The sequence below is a fragment of the Mesoplodon mirus genome (assembly GCF_964341445.2).
Source record: "Mesoplodon mirus genome assembly, chromosome: 1".
Taxonomy (NCBI): Eukaryota; Metazoa; Chordata; class Mammalia; order Artiodactyla; family Ziphiidae; genus Mesoplodon; species Mesoplodon mirus.
The window spans coordinates 27,894,280-27,914,095 of record NC_138976.1 but is presented as its reverse complement, the minus strand read 5'-3'; the positions used below and the strand labels follow the sequence as shown (position 1 = coordinate 27,914,095).

The 19,816-nt window shown below is 39.9% G+C and overlaps 3 protein-coding genes across 6 annotated transcripts in view; 2 read left to right on the top strand and 1 right to left on the bottom strand.

The window, feature by feature from the left end:
- Positions 1-474: 474 nt before the first annotated feature.
- ZNF189 (zinc finger protein 189) lies at positions 475-12,525 on the bottom strand. 4 transcript variants are annotated; one of them, XM_082627464.1, is made up of 4 exons: positions 12,440-12,525; positions 11,907-12,085; positions 11,091-11,217; positions 475-3,226 (listed from the first exon to the last, which is right to left on the bottom strand). In XM_082627464.1, exons 2-4 carry the CDS (start codon positions 11,937-11,939, stop codon positions 1,509-1,511), a joined length of 1,878 nt encoding a protein of 625 aa, XP_082483590.1. In that variant the 5' UTR covers positions 11,940-12,085; positions 12,440-12,525; the 3' UTR covers positions 475-1,508. The 4 variants fall into 4 exon arrangements, with proteins under 4 accessions (XP_082483590.1, XP_082483589.1, XP_082483591.1 ...); XM_082627463.1 differs by lacking the exon at positions 12,440-12,525 and having other exon boundaries at positions 11,907-12,429; XM_082627465.1 differs by lacking the exon at positions 12,440-12,525 and having other exon boundaries at positions 11,091-11,175; positions 11,907-12,428.
- MRPL50 (mitochondrial ribosomal protein L50) lies at positions 12,511-18,977 on the top strand (the record flags this gene model as incomplete). The annotated part of the gene is made up of 2 exons (XM_082627540.1): positions 12,511-12,602; positions 18,181-18,977. 2 exons carry the CDS (start codon positions 12,511-12,513, stop codon positions 18,566-18,568), a joined length of 480 nt encoding a protein of 159 aa, XP_082483666.1. The 3' UTR covers positions 18,569-18,977.
- A 488-nt stretch (positions 18,978-19,465) lies between these two features.
- The window catches only part of LOC309806704 (bile acid-CoA:amino acid N-acyltransferase-like), a gene marked incomplete at its 5' end in the record, with an annotated part of 43,033 nt that continues 42,682 nt past the window's right edge, over positions 19,466-19,816 (top strand). The window contains one exon of the mRNA XM_082625655.1: positions 19,466-19,508. Within this exon, the coding sequence (XP_082481781.1) occupies positions 19,466-19,508 (43 nt within the window). The remainder of the gene's footprint in view (positions 19,509-19,816) is intronic.

Here is a 19,816-nt window from a genome sequence, read left to right as displayed (position 1 = left end):
CTACCTTTTGTACTTTTCACTGAGTTACAAACTCTGTTTTGAAAAGTTAACTGTATCGTAACTATGAGTACTTAATGTGAATAAGGAAGTGTACAGAGAGGTGTATTTCTACACATACCATAACATCCACATTTACGTGTGCATGCACACACACATACGCACATATTCAGAGATGGGAAGATGAAAGTTTGGAGGTGATGTTTAGAATGTCTCGGTTATAGTCGAAAGTGAGGTCTTTTGCTTAAACTATTAGGAAATTAGAATTACCGAGTCCTGGTGATTTGGAATTATATACTCAGGAACTAAAGAACCTGGATTTAACCTTAACTGAACTATCCCAGAAAAGGTAATGAGTCAGAGGTAGAACAAGTGAGAGCAGTTTCCTTTAAATCCTTGATTCTAATTTTTAAATGCTGTAATATATTTGACAGGATAGATTTTACACTAGAGTAACAAATAACTCTTACACAAAGCAAAAAACAAAACAGGTTTAATGATTAGAAGAGATGAATAGGTTTATAATAACCATTAACTAAGGAAGCCCTAGAACCAGAAATAAGGATTTTAAAATTGCATGCAAAGTCTAGTTACCATAAAAATCAAAGCAATACCAAAATACCTCAGCTTCCTAGCATAGACTCCAGGTCTTTTTATTTCCAACTCTTGGTAATCAAAATATTTACACTTTCACATGCTACTGGTAATGGAGGAATAAGATTTAATTTGTCTAGGACTACAAATATCTTTCACAGATTGGAGGGCACAAAAAGAACAGTGTCTTCCTCCACGTTTTAGGGCCCATCTTGGGAAAAAAGAAAAGGCACTCCCAAAGGCTCCTTGGTAACACCTTTGCTAGGTTTGTTAATTACATAATCTGTACATTTACTTTATATGTAAAATTAATGGTCCACTCATTTCACAGATCTGGGAACCACATGGCATTGGAACTGCCTTTAACCCACATGCCAAACAACTGGATTAGACAATGACAAAAGCTTTGGATGCCACTTTTTTTAAAAATGGGGGTTTTGTTTCCTTGAAAACTTAAGCATATGCTTAATTATTGGACTTGGCATGCATAGCCAAACATATCATGGAACTGAAAGAACCACCATATATTATGGTGCCAGAAGACTCTGAGCAATTATGCTAGTTTTCTAACATCAGCTGCTTCCAACTCCCTTATGCCAATGTAACTTTGTTTCTTCTCCCTTTATTAATTATAACTAAGTGCTCTGAACCTGGGTTTAACCTCTCTGCTGAAAGATTTGTAAAAGAAAGATGCTTAAATTACGGAGTCTTTCTCTATGATCGTCAAAACAAAGAGTAATGGAAGTCTTCAACTGCCTGTGGGCAGCTGCCTATTATTCACAGAACCTTCAGAAACCATTTGCCTGAGGCCAAAGAGAACCTGCTTTATCACTAAATCTTGACTCACGTTGAGCCATACTGAAACTGCACTTGGGTGCTGGTCTCAAGTCAAACCAAGCTTAAGTATTTCTCTACGTTTACTGCATCCATGTAGTGTGCAATTTTTGATGCTGAATAAGAGATATATGGCAATTGAAGGCTTCCCCACAAGCATCACATTCATGGGTTTCTTGAATTTTCACCTCTGCATGGATCTTCTGATGGTTGACAAGGCTGCGCTGTTGACTGAAACTTTTGTCACACTTCTCACACTTATAAGGTTTTTCTCCTGTGTGTATTCTCTGATGCTGAATAAGGCCTGAGTTCCGGCTAAAGGCCTTCCCACATTCATCACATTTATGGGGTTTATTACCTGTGTGAACACCCTGATGTCGAATAAGATTACAGAGTTGACTAAAACTTTTGCCACACTGTCTGCACAGGTAGGGTCTCTCACCAGTGTGGATTCTCTGATGTTCAATAAGAAATGAGCTCCGACTGAAGCTTTTCCCACATACAGTACATAGGTAGGGCTTTTCACCAGTGTGGATTCTTTGATGTTGTACAAGATGAGCACTGACACTAAAAGTTTTCCCACATTCATCACATTTATAAGATTTTTCCTTAGGGTAGACTTCCTGCTGTATAATAAGATTGCAATTTGGATCAAAACTTTCCTTGGTTTCATTGTATGAATAAGTCTTCTCTCTGGTGTGGATTCTCTGATGCTGAATAAGACCTGAGCTTCTACTAAAGGCTTTTCCACATTCCTCACATTTATGGGGTTTGTCCCCTGTGTGAATTCTCTGATGGCGAGTAAGGTTGCAAAGTTGACTGAAGCTTTTCCCACACTCTTTGCACTGATAAGGTCTTTCACCTGTATGGATCCTCTGATGTTCAATAAGGAATGAGCTCCGACTGAAGCTTTTCCCACATTCAATACAAAGAAAAGGCTTCTCACCAGTGTGGATTTTTTGGTGTTGTATAAGGTATGTACTTAATCTAAAGGCTTTCCCACATTCACCACATTTATGGGGTCTTTCCCCAGTGTGAATTCTCTGATGTTCAACAAGTAATGAATTTCGACTAAAGCTTTTCTTACATTTGGTACAGTGATAGGGTTTCTCACCAGTGTGAGTTCTCTGATGTTCAATCAGGTGTGACTTCCAACTGAAGGCTTTCCCACAGTCACTACATTTATGGGGTTTCTCACCTGTGTGAATCCTTTGATGTTTAACAAGGCTTCTTCTCTGGCTGAAACTCTGTTTACATTGGTTACACTGATAGGGTCTCTCTCCAGTGTGGATTCTCTGATGTCTAATAAGGGTTGAGCTCACACTAAAGGTTTTTCCACAGTAATTACACTCATAGGGCCTTTCCCCAGTGTGAATTCTCTGATGTTCAATAACAAATGAACTGCGACTGAAACTTTTCCCACATTCATTACATTGAAAAGGTTTTTCTCCCGTATGGACCCTTTGATGTTGAATGAAATGAGCCTTGCGGACAAAACCCTTTCCACATTCTTCACATTTATGACATTTCTCTTCTGAATTTGGTCTCTTACGGATAATGCTAGTGTTTCCTCTGAACATTCTTTGTTCCTGGGTCAAAGATTCCCTTGGTATTTCCCATAAGAAGATTCCTCTCTGTTTATCTAACCTACCAACAAGTTCAAAGGTTTCTCTACCCATAGGATCCTGGTCAATTTCACTTTTGATTCTTGTAACTATTACACCCTGTGGTTCCACTTCCTCAATTTCCTCAATTTCTTGTTTCACAGTTGGCTCCTCATCCTTATCTCTGTTCAAAACATCTGGAATGATAAATGGAAAATAGAAACATCAGCCTAGCTCTTGCCAGCAAGGAGAAACTGTCAGAAAAATGAGATAATTAAGGTAAATGATCTACCATGTGCATAAAATGTAGTTTACTACATCACAGAATCCTTGTGATGATTACATTAGTTCATATACATAAAGCATTTAGAACTACCTGGCAAACAGTACAAGCTATATAAATATTTAGTATTAGTTATCTGATAAAATGAAATGTTTTTCTTGGAGAAAGGGTATGAAAAGAGTGTTTACGAGGCACAAAATGCATCAGCAGGAGAAAGGAGGAAGGGCTGATAAATCAACAATGAATTATGCAAGGTAAGATGGGCAAACAAAGATGTAAAACAAGTAGTGGAAGGATAAACTAGCCTATCAAGGAAGAAAGGATAACATGGGAAGAAAACAGTAGGTTCAGGAAAATTTAGGATGAGGTAGCATTATGGGAATGTGAATAAACCAAATAACGTACAGGAAAGAACACATAAAATGATGCTGAGAAGGATAAAAGACAAAAACCAGGGGAAACAACAATTCATTCATTAATAATTTATTTATTGTGATCAAAAGCATTCCAGGCATTGTATACTGAGTTAGGATTTAGAGATAAGGCAAGAAGCCCCCTACCAAATGGAATGGGTGACAAGTAAAAATGGGGAAAGAATATAATATGGTAAAGAAAATATTAAGTAAAATAGCTCCTACATCAAGAGACAAATGGCTTTTAAAAAACTGGGTTGAAGTGACATGGACTCTATGATATAGAAAAACAGGGAAAAAACCAAAAAGAACACGGTTAGAGCTAATGGAAGAAACTAAGAAAAAGAACAGTCTGTGGTAGCTTATGACTTCACCTACCACAAATACTACATTCTTCAAGTATACATAATTCTCATGCCTTTAAAGATATAAGACACAAGTTGGAACCATCTACTTCCAACTGAGAGTCTGCATGACATCTGAGAAATGATAATCTTGCATGCGTTGGAAGAAAGATAACATAATGGTCTATGATATAACAGAGCAGCATAGAGGACACTTAAGTCTGCCTCTGACTTCTTTCCTGATTTTCTGTCTCTTGCTGCCTGTTGGATAACTCCACGAGAAGACTGCATCACCACCAAATTTATATTTGGCCCTAAACAATTTCCCTTTTTAGACTTCCTCTTTCTTTCAATTTTGTAGTCTTCTAACTGTGGAGTCATCTTTGAATTTTCTTTTCACTTACTTCAGTCATTATTTTATTCCAAAAAAACTTCTTCTTATTCCCCTAAGAAACTTTATTTCTGCCTAAGTCTACTTACAGTGCTTTCTCTCAAATTCACTTTCAGTACACTGTGTTTTCTTTCACTCAATGAAAAAGTATGAGAACTCCCTCACCATTCTACCTCCTACCTATAAAATTACCTTCAGTGGTACATGAAGATATATCCCATTCTTATCCAAGGCTAATTCATCTACTCTCTCTTGATCCCACTTGCCTCTGGGCACTTGTTCAGTTATTACCATTTCTTCCTCTTTCTTCAATCTGTATTCTCCATTGACACCTTCCTACCAACATACAAATATATCCAACTTTATCCTGAAACCTGAAATCCTTTTCTAGATGAAATCCAAGCTTTGAAAAAAATCTTAACACTGTACCTCTCCGTTTCCTATGTTTTCAATGACCAACCTCGTTCCATTCAGTCTACTCTGTTTTATAAAATCTGATTTGTTTCCAGAATCTAGAGAAACTTCTCATTAAATCACCAATGACTTTCAAGTAACAAATACAATGGACATATTTAGTCCTTATTTTACTCAGCAGCATCTGATACTGTGGGCTATTCCTGTTTCTTGACACTGTTTTTGTTTCTGTGCTATTACATTCTAGTTCCCTCCCTACTTCTTTCCTTTGCCCTTTTCTAATACATTTCCCTCATGTATTTCTCTTCCTTTGTCAACTGTTTAAGGTTATTGTTACCCATGTTTACATCCTTATCTTGCTCTATATACACACCCTCTGAATACTGCCACTTAAATGTCTCAAAAAGAGCTCACAATTAACATGACCATCATCATTTGCTGTCATGTCTGTCTCCACCTCTAATCATCTTCCCTTGAGAGGCATCACTGTCCATCACACTAAAGTCCCAAAGCAGGAAATCATCCTAGATTTCTCCCTTTTTCTTACCATTAATCAATCACCAAAATCAATGATTCTACTCTTTAGCATTTGCCTTCTCTCTCTGTTTTCCTTGGATTATTGCAAAAGCCATCTAATAATCCTTGGCTCTTGTCTTAAGGCTGTATCTATTTCACTGAATCGAGAGAGGTTTTCATAAAATGGAATTCTAATCATGTCACCACCTATAGATTCACTAGCACTCCATTATCTCTAAAATCAAATCAAATCTCTTTACACAATGATGCTCAGCACTTCATGAGGTCTCTTAAGCTTTAATTCACCCTCCTACCCATGCTCTCACACTTCAAGCGGCAAATTGCTTGTGCTTTAGTCTTTTATGCCATTTCTTGGCATATCTCATTTATGAAATGTCCACCAACATTGTTTACTTGGGAAACTCTTGGTTTCTCTTTAAGATTCAGTGCAAAGCAACAGTTCCTGTATTAAGCCTTCACTTAGTCCAATAGATGATTTAAGCGCTCTGTTTTTGATCACCAGCCCTTGTCCACGACTGCATTATAGTATTATTACACTGTACTTTTAACTGTTTGTCTTTTCCATTGGATTGTAAGTTCTTTTTGAGAAGGTAAAATTTCTTCATAATGCTTACCCAGTGGATATTGTTCCAGGGTTTTACTCAAAGGAATAATACAAAATTACATTATTTGCAGATGATATGAATGCCTGCCCAAAATTCCTAAAAGAATTAAATGAAATATAATAGTGATGACAGGACTGACATATAAAACAAATACTGGTTCTTACTACCAAGAATAACCAGTTAGTAAATATTATAGAAAAATAGAATATGCTCTTCATGATAATAAAACCCATAAAACCTAGGAATGTATCTACAAGAAATGCAATATTCATAAAAATAATCCATACAATTTTTCTAAAGGACATAGACAATTAAATAGAGTCAACCAAATTGCTAAAGAGATTCAACATTATAAGGATCTTATTTCTTCCCAAACCAACCAACAAACCTAACTGTATTCCAACAAAAATCCCACGAGCCAGTTAAAAAACCCCAAGTAATCTAAATTTCAACCAGAAGAATGCAGAAAACTAGTTAAGTACAGTTGACCCTTGAACAACATGAGGGTTAGGGGCACTGACCCTCCACACTGTTGAAAATCCACATGTAACTTTACAGTTGGCCCTCCATATCCATGGTTCTGCACCTGTGGATTCAACCAACCACAGACTGTGTAGTACTGTACTACGTATTTAGTGAAAAAAAATAATGTATAAGAGAATTCAAGCATTTCAAATCTGTGTTGTTCAAAGGTCAACTGTATACCCTGAAAGAGAATATGAGTGACTTAATCTTACCAGACATGAAATATACTGTATTGCTGAAGTAAATAAAACAGAGGCACTGGCATGAAAACAAATAGGTCAAACAGAAAGACAGGTAAAATAAGTGAGTCTAGGCTTCCACATATGGCAGCCTAGAAATGACTAGCCATTAGACCTGGGCTTGGTAGCTATAACCACTTTCTGAGGTATCTGCTGTGCTTGTATGTTCACATCCTCTGGTCATAGCTAATTTTTCTAGAGTAGACAGTTGCCTCTCAGTTTTCTAGGTAAAAGAATGAGAGAGTGGGGAAGGACTTGCATTCCTAGGCCTAGCACAGTGCTTTATAATTATTTATCGAATGAATGAGTAGTTGAACAAATAATTGGAAAGAGACTATAATTAAAGGAGGAAAACAGTGAGTTTAAGGTCTTATAGGTACAGCAATTCCCAATTCTGTCAAGGTCCAATCTGGCTCAAGTTGTCTGGATATAAGTCATTAAAACCAAAGAAGTCTATCTCAGCTGAAAGAACTGAAAGATCAAGAACTAAGAGATCAAGCTGTCAGCTGTATCATCAATATAGTTCCTAAAGTTTTTAAAGAAAAATAGAAAGGATAGGTATGACTGAAGAGGCAAAATTACAAAGCGAGATGAGTTGTGTTAAGTAGAGCAACAGGATGAAGTGGGGGAGAACACTATAGTGGAATAGTTTAATAATTGTAATCTCTCATCAAGGGAGCACTCATCAAGGGGATGGATATAGAGTTTACAGAGGAGGACGAAAAGGTTGTGGGGGGAGAAATAATAACTGATGAAAAGCTGCATTTCAGCTACAGTAAAGAAGACAGCCTAAAAGTAGGAGATCACAGATGGGCTCACTGCCATTTTACAGTACTAGGCACAGGCAAGGCTGGGCATTTGCCTGGTATTATCAACCAGGGCACCATATGGGTGGAAAAAGCTGTCAGTGACTCAGAGATACCATAGCTAAATGGAAAAAAATACCTAGCCTGACATGGCTGGAGACTGAAGTGGTATTCTGGAAATAACAGATGAGGCTAGAAAGCTAGGCAGGGGCTGTATAACGAGGTGCTAGTATGTAGGACAAAAAATTAAGATTTTTATCCTTTAAGCTGTCAGAAATCACCAAAAGTTATAAGCAGTTAACTAACACAAAATCACTTCGGTGGCAGTAAAGAGAACATATTAGAATAAAGGGAGACTGGAAGCACAGGGCTAGTTTACAGGCTAATGCAATAATTTTATCAAAAGATACTGAGTCTTAATTATATTCACTCAGTCACCCAAATATTTAAGAAGCATATAATACATGCCTGGCTCTGTGCTAAGTGCTGGAGAAATCAAATGAAAAAAAAAATACAGTTACAGGGCTTCCCTGGTGGTGCAGTTGTTGAAAGTCCGCCTGCCGATGCAGGGGACACGGGTTCGTGCCCTGATCCTGGAAGATCCCACATGCTGCGGAGCGGCTGGGCCTGTGAGCCAATGGCCGCTGAACCTGCGCATCCGGAGCCTGTGCTCCACAAAGGGAGAGGCCACAACAGTGAGAGGCCCGCGTACCGCCAAAAAAAAAAAAAAAAAAAAGTTTCTGTCCTCTTGAAGATCAGTCTGTTTAGAGAAATAACATAATGATTATAGTACACTGAAATAAATTCAACAATGGAAGCGTATACAAGATAGCACAGAGAAAGGAGTACTTAATTCTGAAGAGGAGGCCCTTGAAATCTTAGTGGATTATCTGAGTTATTTATGTGGTCTTCAAAAGGAGATGACTAAGAAGTTGGAGTTCAACAGAGAAGATAATGACTATGATGAAGATAACAATTGACACTTATATTGTACTTACTACATGCTGGTCAGTGTCCTAAATGCTTTACATATATTAACTGAGTTAATGCTCATAATAATCCTAAGAGGTAAGTGCTATTATGATTTCCATTTTATATTAAAAAAAAAAGAAACAGGCACAGAAAGGTTAAAACACAAGGCTAGTAAGTGGTGGAATCAGGATTTTTTACTTGGACAGTTAGTCTCCATACTGCCTCTCTTAAGTAGAGATTAAGATTTGGGACTTACCATCACATAGCAGTAGCTGATGACCTGAGTGTAAATAAGGTCTGCCAAAGAAGGTACATAGTCTGAGAGGAAGTCTGAGAATGCAAGGCAATAGAAGAAAGCAATAAAAAGTTTCAAATATCTATAGAGAAGAATTAAATACAGTCCAAAAAGAGTCTACTGCATTTGATAATTGGGTTATTACAGACCAATGTTAAACAACTGAAGGCAAGTGGTAGAGGCACAAAAAGGGGATTAGAGATAATGGGAGGTAAAGAAGTAGAGAACACACCTTAACTACTCTTACAAAAATCTGGCTGTGAAGCAAACAAGTAGTAGGTTACAGGGAGCAGCAAGAGAGACTGTGGCTCAAAGGGGAGTTCTAGAGCCACGAACATATCTATCATCAGAATAAAGTGACCAGGGGAGAAAGAATAGACTGAAACTATAAGAAAAAAAAAGACTGATAAATTCTTGGAGAATGTGAGAACATAGGCAACCTTAAGTGTGCAATGAGGGGCAGAAAACTTGAGAGTTCATGTGTAGTGGCCACTATCTTCTCTGTGAAACAGAAGGTGAGGTCCACCACTGAGTGATGGACCCAAGGAAAACTCTCTAAGTTTTTGGAATAGTCACTAAAAGGAACAGGGGCATGAGCAAATCAATGATAAAAAATTTGCTGAAATATGAAAACCCAGTGGAGACTAGAAGAAAGAAAAATCATGTATATATACAGGGCACCAATCCGTTCGGATAAAAAATTTCTCTTGCTGTGTTTAGCAACTCAGGTAGGAGAAAAGACAAGGCAGATTTTATAATCAGTACAGGATTTGAAGTTTGCAGAATGGGTAGAACATAATGACAAGGTGGCAAGAGAGCATGCTGGTGATCATTTTATATATAGGTCCATGGATTAGATAAGGAGGTGAAGTCAGGAGGGGATCGAGAGCCTGGGGGAAAAAAGAAGTCAAGGAACAGGAAAGATTAAGAATAAATAGGTTTGGACTTCCGTGGTGGGGCAGTGGTTAAGACTCCGCCTGCCAATGCAGGGCACACGGGTTCAATCCCTGATCCAGGAAGATACCACATGCCACGGAGCAACTAAGCCAGTGTGCCACAACTGCTGAGCCTGTGATCTAGAGCCCGCGAGCCACAACTACTGAACCCGTGTGCAACAATGACTGAAGCCCACGTGCCTAGAGCCCGTGCTCTGCAACAAGAGAAGCCACCGCAATGAGAAGCCCGCGCACTGCAACAGAGTAGTCCCTGCTCGCCACAACTAGAGAAAGCCCACCCACAGCAACAAAGACCCAACGTAGCCAAAAATAAATAAATAAATAAATAAATTTATTAAAGAAAAAAAAGAATAGGTTTGGTAGGAAAAGTAGACAGGTAAGAATTTACAGTAAGCTCCACGTGGGCAGAGATCATGTCTGTTTCGGTAACCCCTGTTTAGTTATAGTCGATAAACATCTACTGCCTGAATATAAATAAGATATTGGTCAAAGTATAAGATATTGGGGTTTAAGATTTGCCCGTAATGACAAAATTGAGGGTATGATCATTGATGTGAGGTGCTGAATAAAAATAGAAAGCAGGGTCCCTGAAGACAATATGGTCAAGATACAGTGAGGCTGAAGTAATGACAGCATGATCGATGGTATGGGTTAGCAAAGAGAAGATTCTGAAATGTGACAAAATCTATGTGTGAGGAACCAAAAAAAGTTGACAGATGATAGTGAAAAGGAATTGAGAGGGTAGGGCAAGACAGCTGAGACCTCAAAAGAGAGAAACTGTGTTTGAAGGTGGAAAACGAATGCTTTGGGAACAGCACTGAAAAGTTAGGAGAACAATTATTTTTCCCTTTCAGCCTTGAGACAACGGATGAGAGGAAGGAAGAGGATGTAGGAGAATAAGCAGCCCCTGCCAGAGAAGTGGTGTCCTTGGGAAACTGCCAGGTTTCAGTTAAGGCCAGAAGGGGTAGGGAACATTATGTGAAGAGGAACAGGGGCTCCAGAAGGCAGAGTGAAAAGGGGTGGGAGGAAAGCAGTGGGAGGATGAGCCAGGAGGGAAAGTACAGAGCAATATGGGAATGAGATTACGAAGATAGGAAGCCAGAAAAGCTTGTATTTTGGTCATTGCAAGAACGGTAGGGATGAGAGTCATGGAAACAATTCATGGCTGAAAGGTTTGAATCAGAACTTTGGAACAAATCAGTTTGGTACGGTGCTAGTTCAAGTGTTCTGATTTCTTATAGTTTCTTAGATATTTTAATCAGAGAAACAGCAGATTCTTACCCAGTGAGACCAGGTTTCCATAATTCTCCATCATGACATCTTTATACAGGCTTCTCTGAGCTGGATCCAGATAATCCCACTCCTCCTGGGTAAAAAACACAGCCACATCCTCAAATGTCAGCAACCCCTGAAACAGTATGATTTCTGTAGTCAGTTCTTGTCTCAAGGACAATTCTACCACTGAAAGTAGCAGAAACAATCACTTGTCAGGGCCCGGTAGGCTAGGAGGAACATGATACTAAGAGTTCCAAATGGGGCCCAATTCTGGGAACCGACAGAATTCAGACAAGCACCTCAAATTAGAGGATAACTGAGCTGGATCTTTGTTCTCTGTAGTGAGGAACCTAAGGATAAGGCTTTCTGATTTACTAATTATGCCCTAATATTTGAATTTTAGTAAGCTGCCCCAAGGCCTTCCCAAGTTTCCTGCACCTTACTGCCCCGCTCGATTCTCTACAAGCACTGCCTTGAGACCCGTTTCAATTCAAATTTCTCTAAGAGTATACTTTGGGTCCAGGCATCTCGGCAGGTTCAGAAGACACAGGGGAGGATCAAAAAAGATATCTCACCTGGAAACACTCGTAAATGAAAACGATAGTTTGGAGCATTACCAATTTTCTTTAGCTGATTTATCAAGTCGCTCTTGAAAAACGGAGCCAGTGGTCAGTTTGATCGCGAACGGCACCCCAGTGTACCAGGGGGTACTTCACTGCACCGCGCTGGCCCTCAAGACCGCGACCCGAGAGGTGGGGGGGCGGTGGCGCGGCCTAGCTCGGGAACTGCGAGAGAACGGGGATACCCGGAGGGGCGACTTACCTTTGGCTCTGGCGGGGGGCTAGGCGAGGCCATCTCTCGGACAGAAAATCAGGGCAGGAATCCGGGGTGGCCGCACGAAAAGGAGCCTCTGGCAAGGCCTACCCGGCCGCTGAAGATTAGGCCCGAAGAAAGCGAGGCCTCCAGCCTGGATCTGGCCAGGTCCTGCCTCGGTCCCCGAGCTGTCACGACCCCAGCAACATGTCAGATGCGCTACTTGGCCGCCCCCACCCCGAAACCCCTCCCCTGCCTGGCTGCGCCGCTTTCAGGCCTCGCTAGAGCCTCCTCCCGGTTGCCAGTTCCTGCTGCTTTCAGCCAAAGAACGCTATGCTCGCCCGCCCCCGGACCAGAAGGCGTCACCCGGAACCTTCCCGGGGCGCCCCTCAACTACAACTCCCGTCATGCTACGAGAGAGCTCCTGGGTCCAGCCTCCCCCGGCAATGGCTACCGAACTACACTTCCCGGAGTGCAAAGGGTGAGGGAGCCTCTGGTGAGTCTTACCGAGGAAAAAAGGGAACACTTGCCACTAAGCTTACATTTGATTGGCTGATCTTGTGGCCTCCCTGCCGGCTGGGGGCGGAGCTCTGTCTTGAAGCTCTCATGAAACATGGCGGTCCTCTGGGTTTCCGGCGTTGCCAGAAGAAGCTTCACGTGGATAATCTCAGAGGCGCCACGCAGAGAATTTTGGTCTCGATTCAGGTAAAGTGGAAGGTTAGACGGTGGGTCATGCTAACGGAAAGTAAGGAGAGAAACTGAGAAGGATGAACTAAGACGGGACCCTGATCCTGCGCCACCAGGGAAGGGGCAGGAAAGTGAGTGAGGGTTCTGAGCTCAGAAGCTTCAGCGCCGGTTTCCGCGAGCGGTGGGGTTGCGTCACTTCTTTTGGCGTCAGTTTACTCATCTTAGAACCGAATTACCACCCCCTTACCCTTCCACTTCACTCGTTAATTTATTGAGTAAACCGTACTGACCGTGTGTTCCAGACACAGAGTGTAGTGTGGTGTCGGGAAACAAGTGACTCATTTGGGACGAGCAGCTCAGGAACATGAATGTGAAAGTACTCGAACTAAATTCGTTTGCGGGGTATATTTCTTCACAAGCAAGATTCAGAGATGAAGTGCAACCTCCTCATTTTGTTCGTTCATTGATTCACTCAGCAAATGGTTTTTAGACAGGTGTCCTGGCCCAGTATTTCTCTAAGCAGGATACAGCAGCGGAAACAAAATCCCTTCTCAAAGCGTAAGTACTCTGGGCAAGAGAAAACTGAGGCCGCACAGAAAGGGAGTATTTTGCTAAAAGTCAGAAAGCAAGTTTATGACAGAGCTGGATCTGGAACCCAGGCCTCTTAACTCCCCATCTACTGCTTTTCCCACAATACCATGTGGAGTTTTGTAAAGGTAAGTCTATTTGACTCAGTGTTAGGACATCAAAATTTGTAGGAACCTTAGGGAACAATATATGCCCTCTTAGATTTCAAACAAAAACTCCTTCAATCCAAAAGGGTTTTTATCATCAGCTTATGCATTTATTAGCTTCCCCTCTATTTTGGTTAATATTTATTATTATCTTTCACATCTCCTTCAAGTTTGTTTCGTTCGCTCATTCAACAAGTATTTCTAGAGTGTCTACTATATGCTGGGCATCTAGGTATGAGGGATACAGTTGTTAACAAGACAGACTAAGTCTTTGTCTTCATAGAGCATATGTAATGGCGGAGGAAAAAATGCACAAATATAATTTCAGAAAGTGGTAAATTATGAAGAAAACTAGAGCACAGACGTGTATCTTGGAGGTACTGCGGTTTGTTTTCAGACCACAGTAATAAAGCGAGGATCTCAAAGCATGTTATACAAATTTTTTGGTTTCCCAGTGCACATAAAGTTATGCTTACACTGTACTGTAGTGTGTTTAACGTGCAATAGCATTATGTCTAAGAAAACAATATACATGCCTTAAGTTAAAAAAATACTTTATTGCTAAAAAATGCTAACCATCATCTGAGCCTTTGGAGAGTCATAATCTTCTTGCTGGTGGAGGGTTTTGCCTTGATGTTGATGGCTGATGATAGTTCAGGGTGGTGGTTGCTGAAGGTTGGGGTGTCTTGCAATTTCTTAATATAAGACAACAAAATTGGCGGCACTGATTGACTCTTCCTTGAATGATGACTTTTCTGTAGCATGCAATTCTGTTTGATAGCATCTTACCCACAGTAGAATGTCTTTAAATATTGGAATCAATTCTCTCAAACTCTACGCCTTCTTTATCAACTAAGTTTTTGTAACATTCTAAATCCTTTGTTGTCTTTTCAAAAATCGTCGCAGTATCTTTAGCCCGAGTAGATTCCATCCCAAGAAACTATTTTCTTTGCTTATCCATAAGAAGCAACTCTTCAATGATGGGGTTTTATCATGAGATTGCAGCAATTCAGTTACATCTTTAGGGTCCACTTCTAATTCTAGTTCTCTTGCTATTTCTACTACATTTGCAATTACTTCTTCACTGATGTTTTGAACCCCTGAAAGTCATCCGTGAGGGTTAGAAACTTCCAGACTCCTGTTTATGTTGATATTTTACCTCTTCCCATGAATCACGAATATTCTTTTTTTTTTTTTTTTTTTTTTTTTTTTCTTTTTGCGGTATGCGGGCCTCTCACTGTTGTGGCCTCTCCCGTTGCGGAGCACAGGCTCCGGATGCGCAGGCCCAGCGGCCATGGCTCACGGGCCCAGCCGCTCCGCGGCATATGGGATCCCCCCAGACCGGGGCACGAACCCGTATCCCCTGCATCGGCAGGCGGACTCTCAACCACTGCGCCACCAGGGAGGCCCACGAATATTCTTAATGGCATCTAGAATGATGAATTATTTCCAGAAGGTTTTCAACTGACTTTGACCAGATCCATCAGAGGAATCGTTACCTATGGCAGCTGTAGCCTTACAAAATGTATTTCTTTAATAAGACTTGAAAGTAAAAATTACTCCTTGCTCCGTGGACTGCAGAATGGATGTTGTGTTAGCACACGTGAAAACAGCATTAATCTCGTACGTCTCCATCAGGGAGCTCTTGGGTGACCAGTTGCATTGTCAATGAGCAGTAATATTTTGAAAGGAATCTTTTTTTCTAACAGTAGGTCTCAACGGTGGGCTTCAGATATACAGTAAACCATGTTGTAAGCAGATGTACTGTCTTCCAGGCTTTGTTGTTCCATTTATAGAGCACAAGCAGAGTAGATTTAGCATAATACTTAAGGGCCCTAGCATTTTCAGAATGGTAAATGAGCATTGGTTTTAACTTCAAGTCACCAGCTACATGAGTCTCTAACAAGAGTCAACCTGTCCTTTGAAGCTTTGAAGCCAGGCATTGACTTCTCCTCTCTAGCTATGAAAGTCCTAGATGACATTTTCCAAAAGAAGGTTGTTTTGTCTACATGGAAGATCAGTTGTTTAGTGTAGCCACCTTCATTATCTTAGCTAGATTTTCTGGATAACTTGCTGCAACTTCTACTTGCTGCTTCACCCTGCACTTTTATGTTATGGGGACAGCTTCTTTCCTTAAGCCTCATGAACCAGCCTCTGCTAGTGTCAGACTTTTCTTCTGCAGCTTCCTCACCTTTCTCAGCCTTCATAGAATTGAATAGAGTTGGGGCCTTGCTCTGGATTAGGCTTTGACTTAAGGGAATATTGTGGCTGGTTTGATCCACATCAGTAATAAGGCTGTTTTGCTTTGTTAACATTTGTGTGTTCACTAGAGTAACACTTTTAATTTCCTTCAAGAACTTTTTCATTGCATTCACAATTTGGCTGACTGTTTGGCCAAGAGGCCTAGCTTTCAGCCTATCTTGGCTTTCAGCATGCCTTCCTCACTCAGCTTAATCATTCTAGCTTTTGATTTAAAGTAAAAGATGTGCAACTATTCCTTTCACTTGGACACTTATAGGCTGATGAAGCGTTACTAACTGACATAATTTCAGTATTGTTGTGACTCAGAATAGGGAGGTCAAGGAGAGGGAGAGAGACCAGGTAACAACCAGTTGGTGGAGCAGTCAGAACACACACAACATTTTATCAATCAAGTTTGTTGTCTGTATCAGCATGGTTTGTGACACCCCAAAACAGTTACAATAGTAAATCAAAGATGAGTGGTCATCACCATAACAAATATAATAATATCAAAAAAGTTTGAAGTACTGCGTGAATTCCCAGAATGTGACAGACATGAAGTGAGCAAATGCTGTTGGAAAAATGGCGCCTGTAGACTTGATTGATGCAGGGTTGCCACAGACCTTCAGCTTTTAAAAACACACAATATCTGCGAAGTGCAATAAGATGAGGTACACCGGTATAAGAAATTACTGAGATGAAAGGAATAGATTACATTTCACTATGATGAGATGTGACTGGAGTAGTTTGAGGAGAAAATGAGAGGTGAGGAAATAGAGACTATAAGCATAGTCAACTCTTTTGAGAAGTTTTGTTATAAAGGAAGCTGGAGTGGAACATGGAATCTGGGGAGAATTTCCTTTAAAGATGGGAAATCCTACAGCATATTTGTGTGTCATGGGGATACTCTAGTAGATAGGGAGAACTTGGTAAAGAATTGATGCAGAAAGAGGGATAAATAGCTGGAAGAGTCTTTGAGTAGGCACAGAGGAATAGTGTTACAAACGATTTTCTTGGCTAGACATTGTTCATTTCTGGTATCCTCCAATTTCTGTAGGGATGACCAATCCCAATCAGATGCCAACTCCATAGAACACAGGAGTTAGTTTATGTACATAGAAGCACTGAAATAATGTGTCAAGACAGATTCCTTCACATTGGCCCATGTACTCAATAATAGTTACACAAGCAGTTTTAAAGGACCCCAAAATTAATAAACAGATCTCCGTATTCAGGAGTTTATAATCTGGCACAGCGGTTCTTAACCGGGGACAGTTTTGCCCACCAGGGGACATTTGACCATGTCTTTTGGTTGTTATGACTGGAGGACAGGAGTGCTACTGGCATTTAGTGGGTAGAGGCCAGGGATGCTGCTGAGCAACCTGCAGTGAACAGGATAGCTTCCCACAACAAAGAATTGTCCAAAATGTCAATAATGTTTGGGCTGAGAAACCCTGATCTAGTAAGAGAAGTAGACTGTAAGTAAAATTAAAACTCAGGTAGGATGCAGTGTGCTCTGAGAGCAATATACAGTGCTCTGATATATGTGGAATCTTAAAAAAAAAAAGGATACAGATGAACTTACTTACAAAGCAGAAATAGACCTACAGACATAGAAAACAAACTTATGGTTACCAAAGGGGAAAGTGAAGGAGAGGGATAAATTAGGAGGTTGGGATTAACGTTTACACACTACTATATATAAAACAGGTAACTAACAAGGATGTAATGTATAGCACAGGGAACTCTTTTTTTTTTTGCGGTGCGCGGGCCTCTCCCGTTGCGGAGCACAGGCTCCGGACGCGCAGGCTCAGCGCCCATGGCTCTCGGGCCCAGCCGCTCTGCGGCATGCGGGATCCTCCCGGACCAGGGCACGAACCTGTGTCCCCTGCATCGGCAGGCGGACTCTCAACCACTGTGCCACGAGGGAAGCCCAGGGAACTCTATTTTGTAATAACCTATAAGGAAAAGAATCTGAAAGAGAATATATATATATAAAACTGAATGTACTGTACACTTGAAACTAACATGACGTAAATCACTTATACTTCAATTTTTAAAAAGTACTATGAGAGATCAGAGAAGCTTACAGTTATACTTGATTGGGGAAATCAAGTAAAGCTTGAGAGAGAAGAGTTTTGTCCCAGGACTTAGAGGATAAATAAGATTTCTATAAGTGGAGATGAAAGATAGTTATTTCAGATAGGCTATAACTTGAGCTAACGTGATATCAGGAAAGTGGGAAACAGAATGTAGTTTAGTTTGGGTAAGGCATAGAATGTATATAGAAGATTAGTGGGAAATGAGGTTAGAGAGGTAGATTGGGTTTGGATCTGGGAGGACCGGAAATCCCAGAGGATTTACCTTCTTCACCCATTCTTGGGAATTCTCATAGCATGTAAAATCTGAAATTAGTTTTTGTTTTCTCTTTGTGCCAGTTTAGTTCAACTATAAACTTCCAAGGGCAGGGGCCTATCTGACTCTTCTCTCAACACTGCCCAGAAGAGTAGTAAGTGTGCAGTATATTGATTTAGATTGATGGGCAAAATTAGGTCTTCTGTTGGTCAACTTCTTTAATGCAGTGAACTAAAGATTCACATATTTGTTTTTGATCATTCCAGAAAAGAGAAACAGCCAGTGGTGGCTGAGACAGTAGAAGAGGTGAAGAAAGAACCTATTCTGGTGTGTCCACCCTTACGAAGCCGAACATACATACCACCCGAAGATCTCCAGGGTCGTTTGGAATCTCATGTCAAAGAAGTTTTTGATTCATCTCTTCCTAACAATTGGCAGGACATCTCCCTGGAAGATGTTCATCTGAAGTTCAGCTTCTTGGCATGTTTAGCTGATGACTTGGGCCATGCAGTGCCTAACTCCAGGCTTCACCAGATGTGCAGGGTCAGAGATGTTCTTGATTTCTATAATGTGCCTGTTCAGGATAGATCTAAATTTGACGAACTTATTGCCAGTAATCTGCCTCCCAATTTAAAAATCACTTGGGGTTACTGAGCAGTTTAAAGGAGGAACACGTTGAAATAATTTTTTTTCCACCTGAGAAGGGGGCTGCTTATCAGACATTTTGATACTTTACCATGTGAAATGCTGTCAGAACTGGTCTGTAAATCCACTTTTTTCTGTGGAAGGATGTATCATCTCCTTTTTTTTTAATCATCATGAATTGACAAATAAGATTTTCTTTTCACATTTGCTGAAACTTTTTTTTTAATGGAACCAGGTCATTAATAATTTATGAAAATATATGTTACATAACAAATAAGGTAACATTTATAAAAGAAACATAAAAATCTGTGTTGTGTATTGTGAAAGTTGTTTCACTATTCGCTTTACTGTATAAGTAGAAATAGTAGAAAATAATACTGTTCAATCTAGATTAATCTCTTGGAATTAAAGTAGATTTCTTAAAGTGTGTTTGTAATTTTTTAATGTGAAATTTGCTTTTCTGCCTTGTCATTTTCTTAATTTAAGTATTATAAATGAAAAAGTTAGAATATGTGTTATTTTGGTAAAAGATAGAACAGATTCTATACCTAAATGAATATTCTCTTCAAAGGAGATGATGTTTATTTCAAACCCTTTTTCTTTTCTGTAACTTTTAAAAAGTGGCCTTGAGTACTTATGAATATCCACTAGGGTGATAAGTCTGCAGACTTTCATGTACTTAATTTGTGGAAATTACTCAAATAGTGAGCTAACCAGATGATTCTGAATGATAAAAAAATGAAGTGATTAAATTAGGAATTATTCTTTTTCAGACTTTAGATATGGCTAGAGAATAATGACACAAGAAGGAATTGCTTATATTTTATCTTGACTACAAATAATTCTGAAAGAAAAGTGATAGGTTTTAAACAAAGGAAATTGTATTTATTTTCTTTTCTAGGGTGACTCCTTGGAAGAGGGAAGAAATTAGTTGGATATATAAATTCTGGTATGTTTATTAGAAAAATAAGTTACAGTATGGTTATGCCCTATAAATGTCATCAGTGGACAATCAGATTTTCAATAACCTCTACATTGAAGAAATTCAGAAGTACCTGGAATGTCAAACTGTTTGGAGCCCTGGAACTTAAACATTAGAGCTGTTTATCCCTTCTGCTTCTATGTGAAATGGGTTCAGCGTGGAAACATTTGAATTTCATGTACAGGATTTGATTATCTCATTTCCCACACAACTTTTACTTCTAATCTGGAGACACAGAAAAATGTGCAAAGGGTAAGGTGGAAGTAAGAGATGGT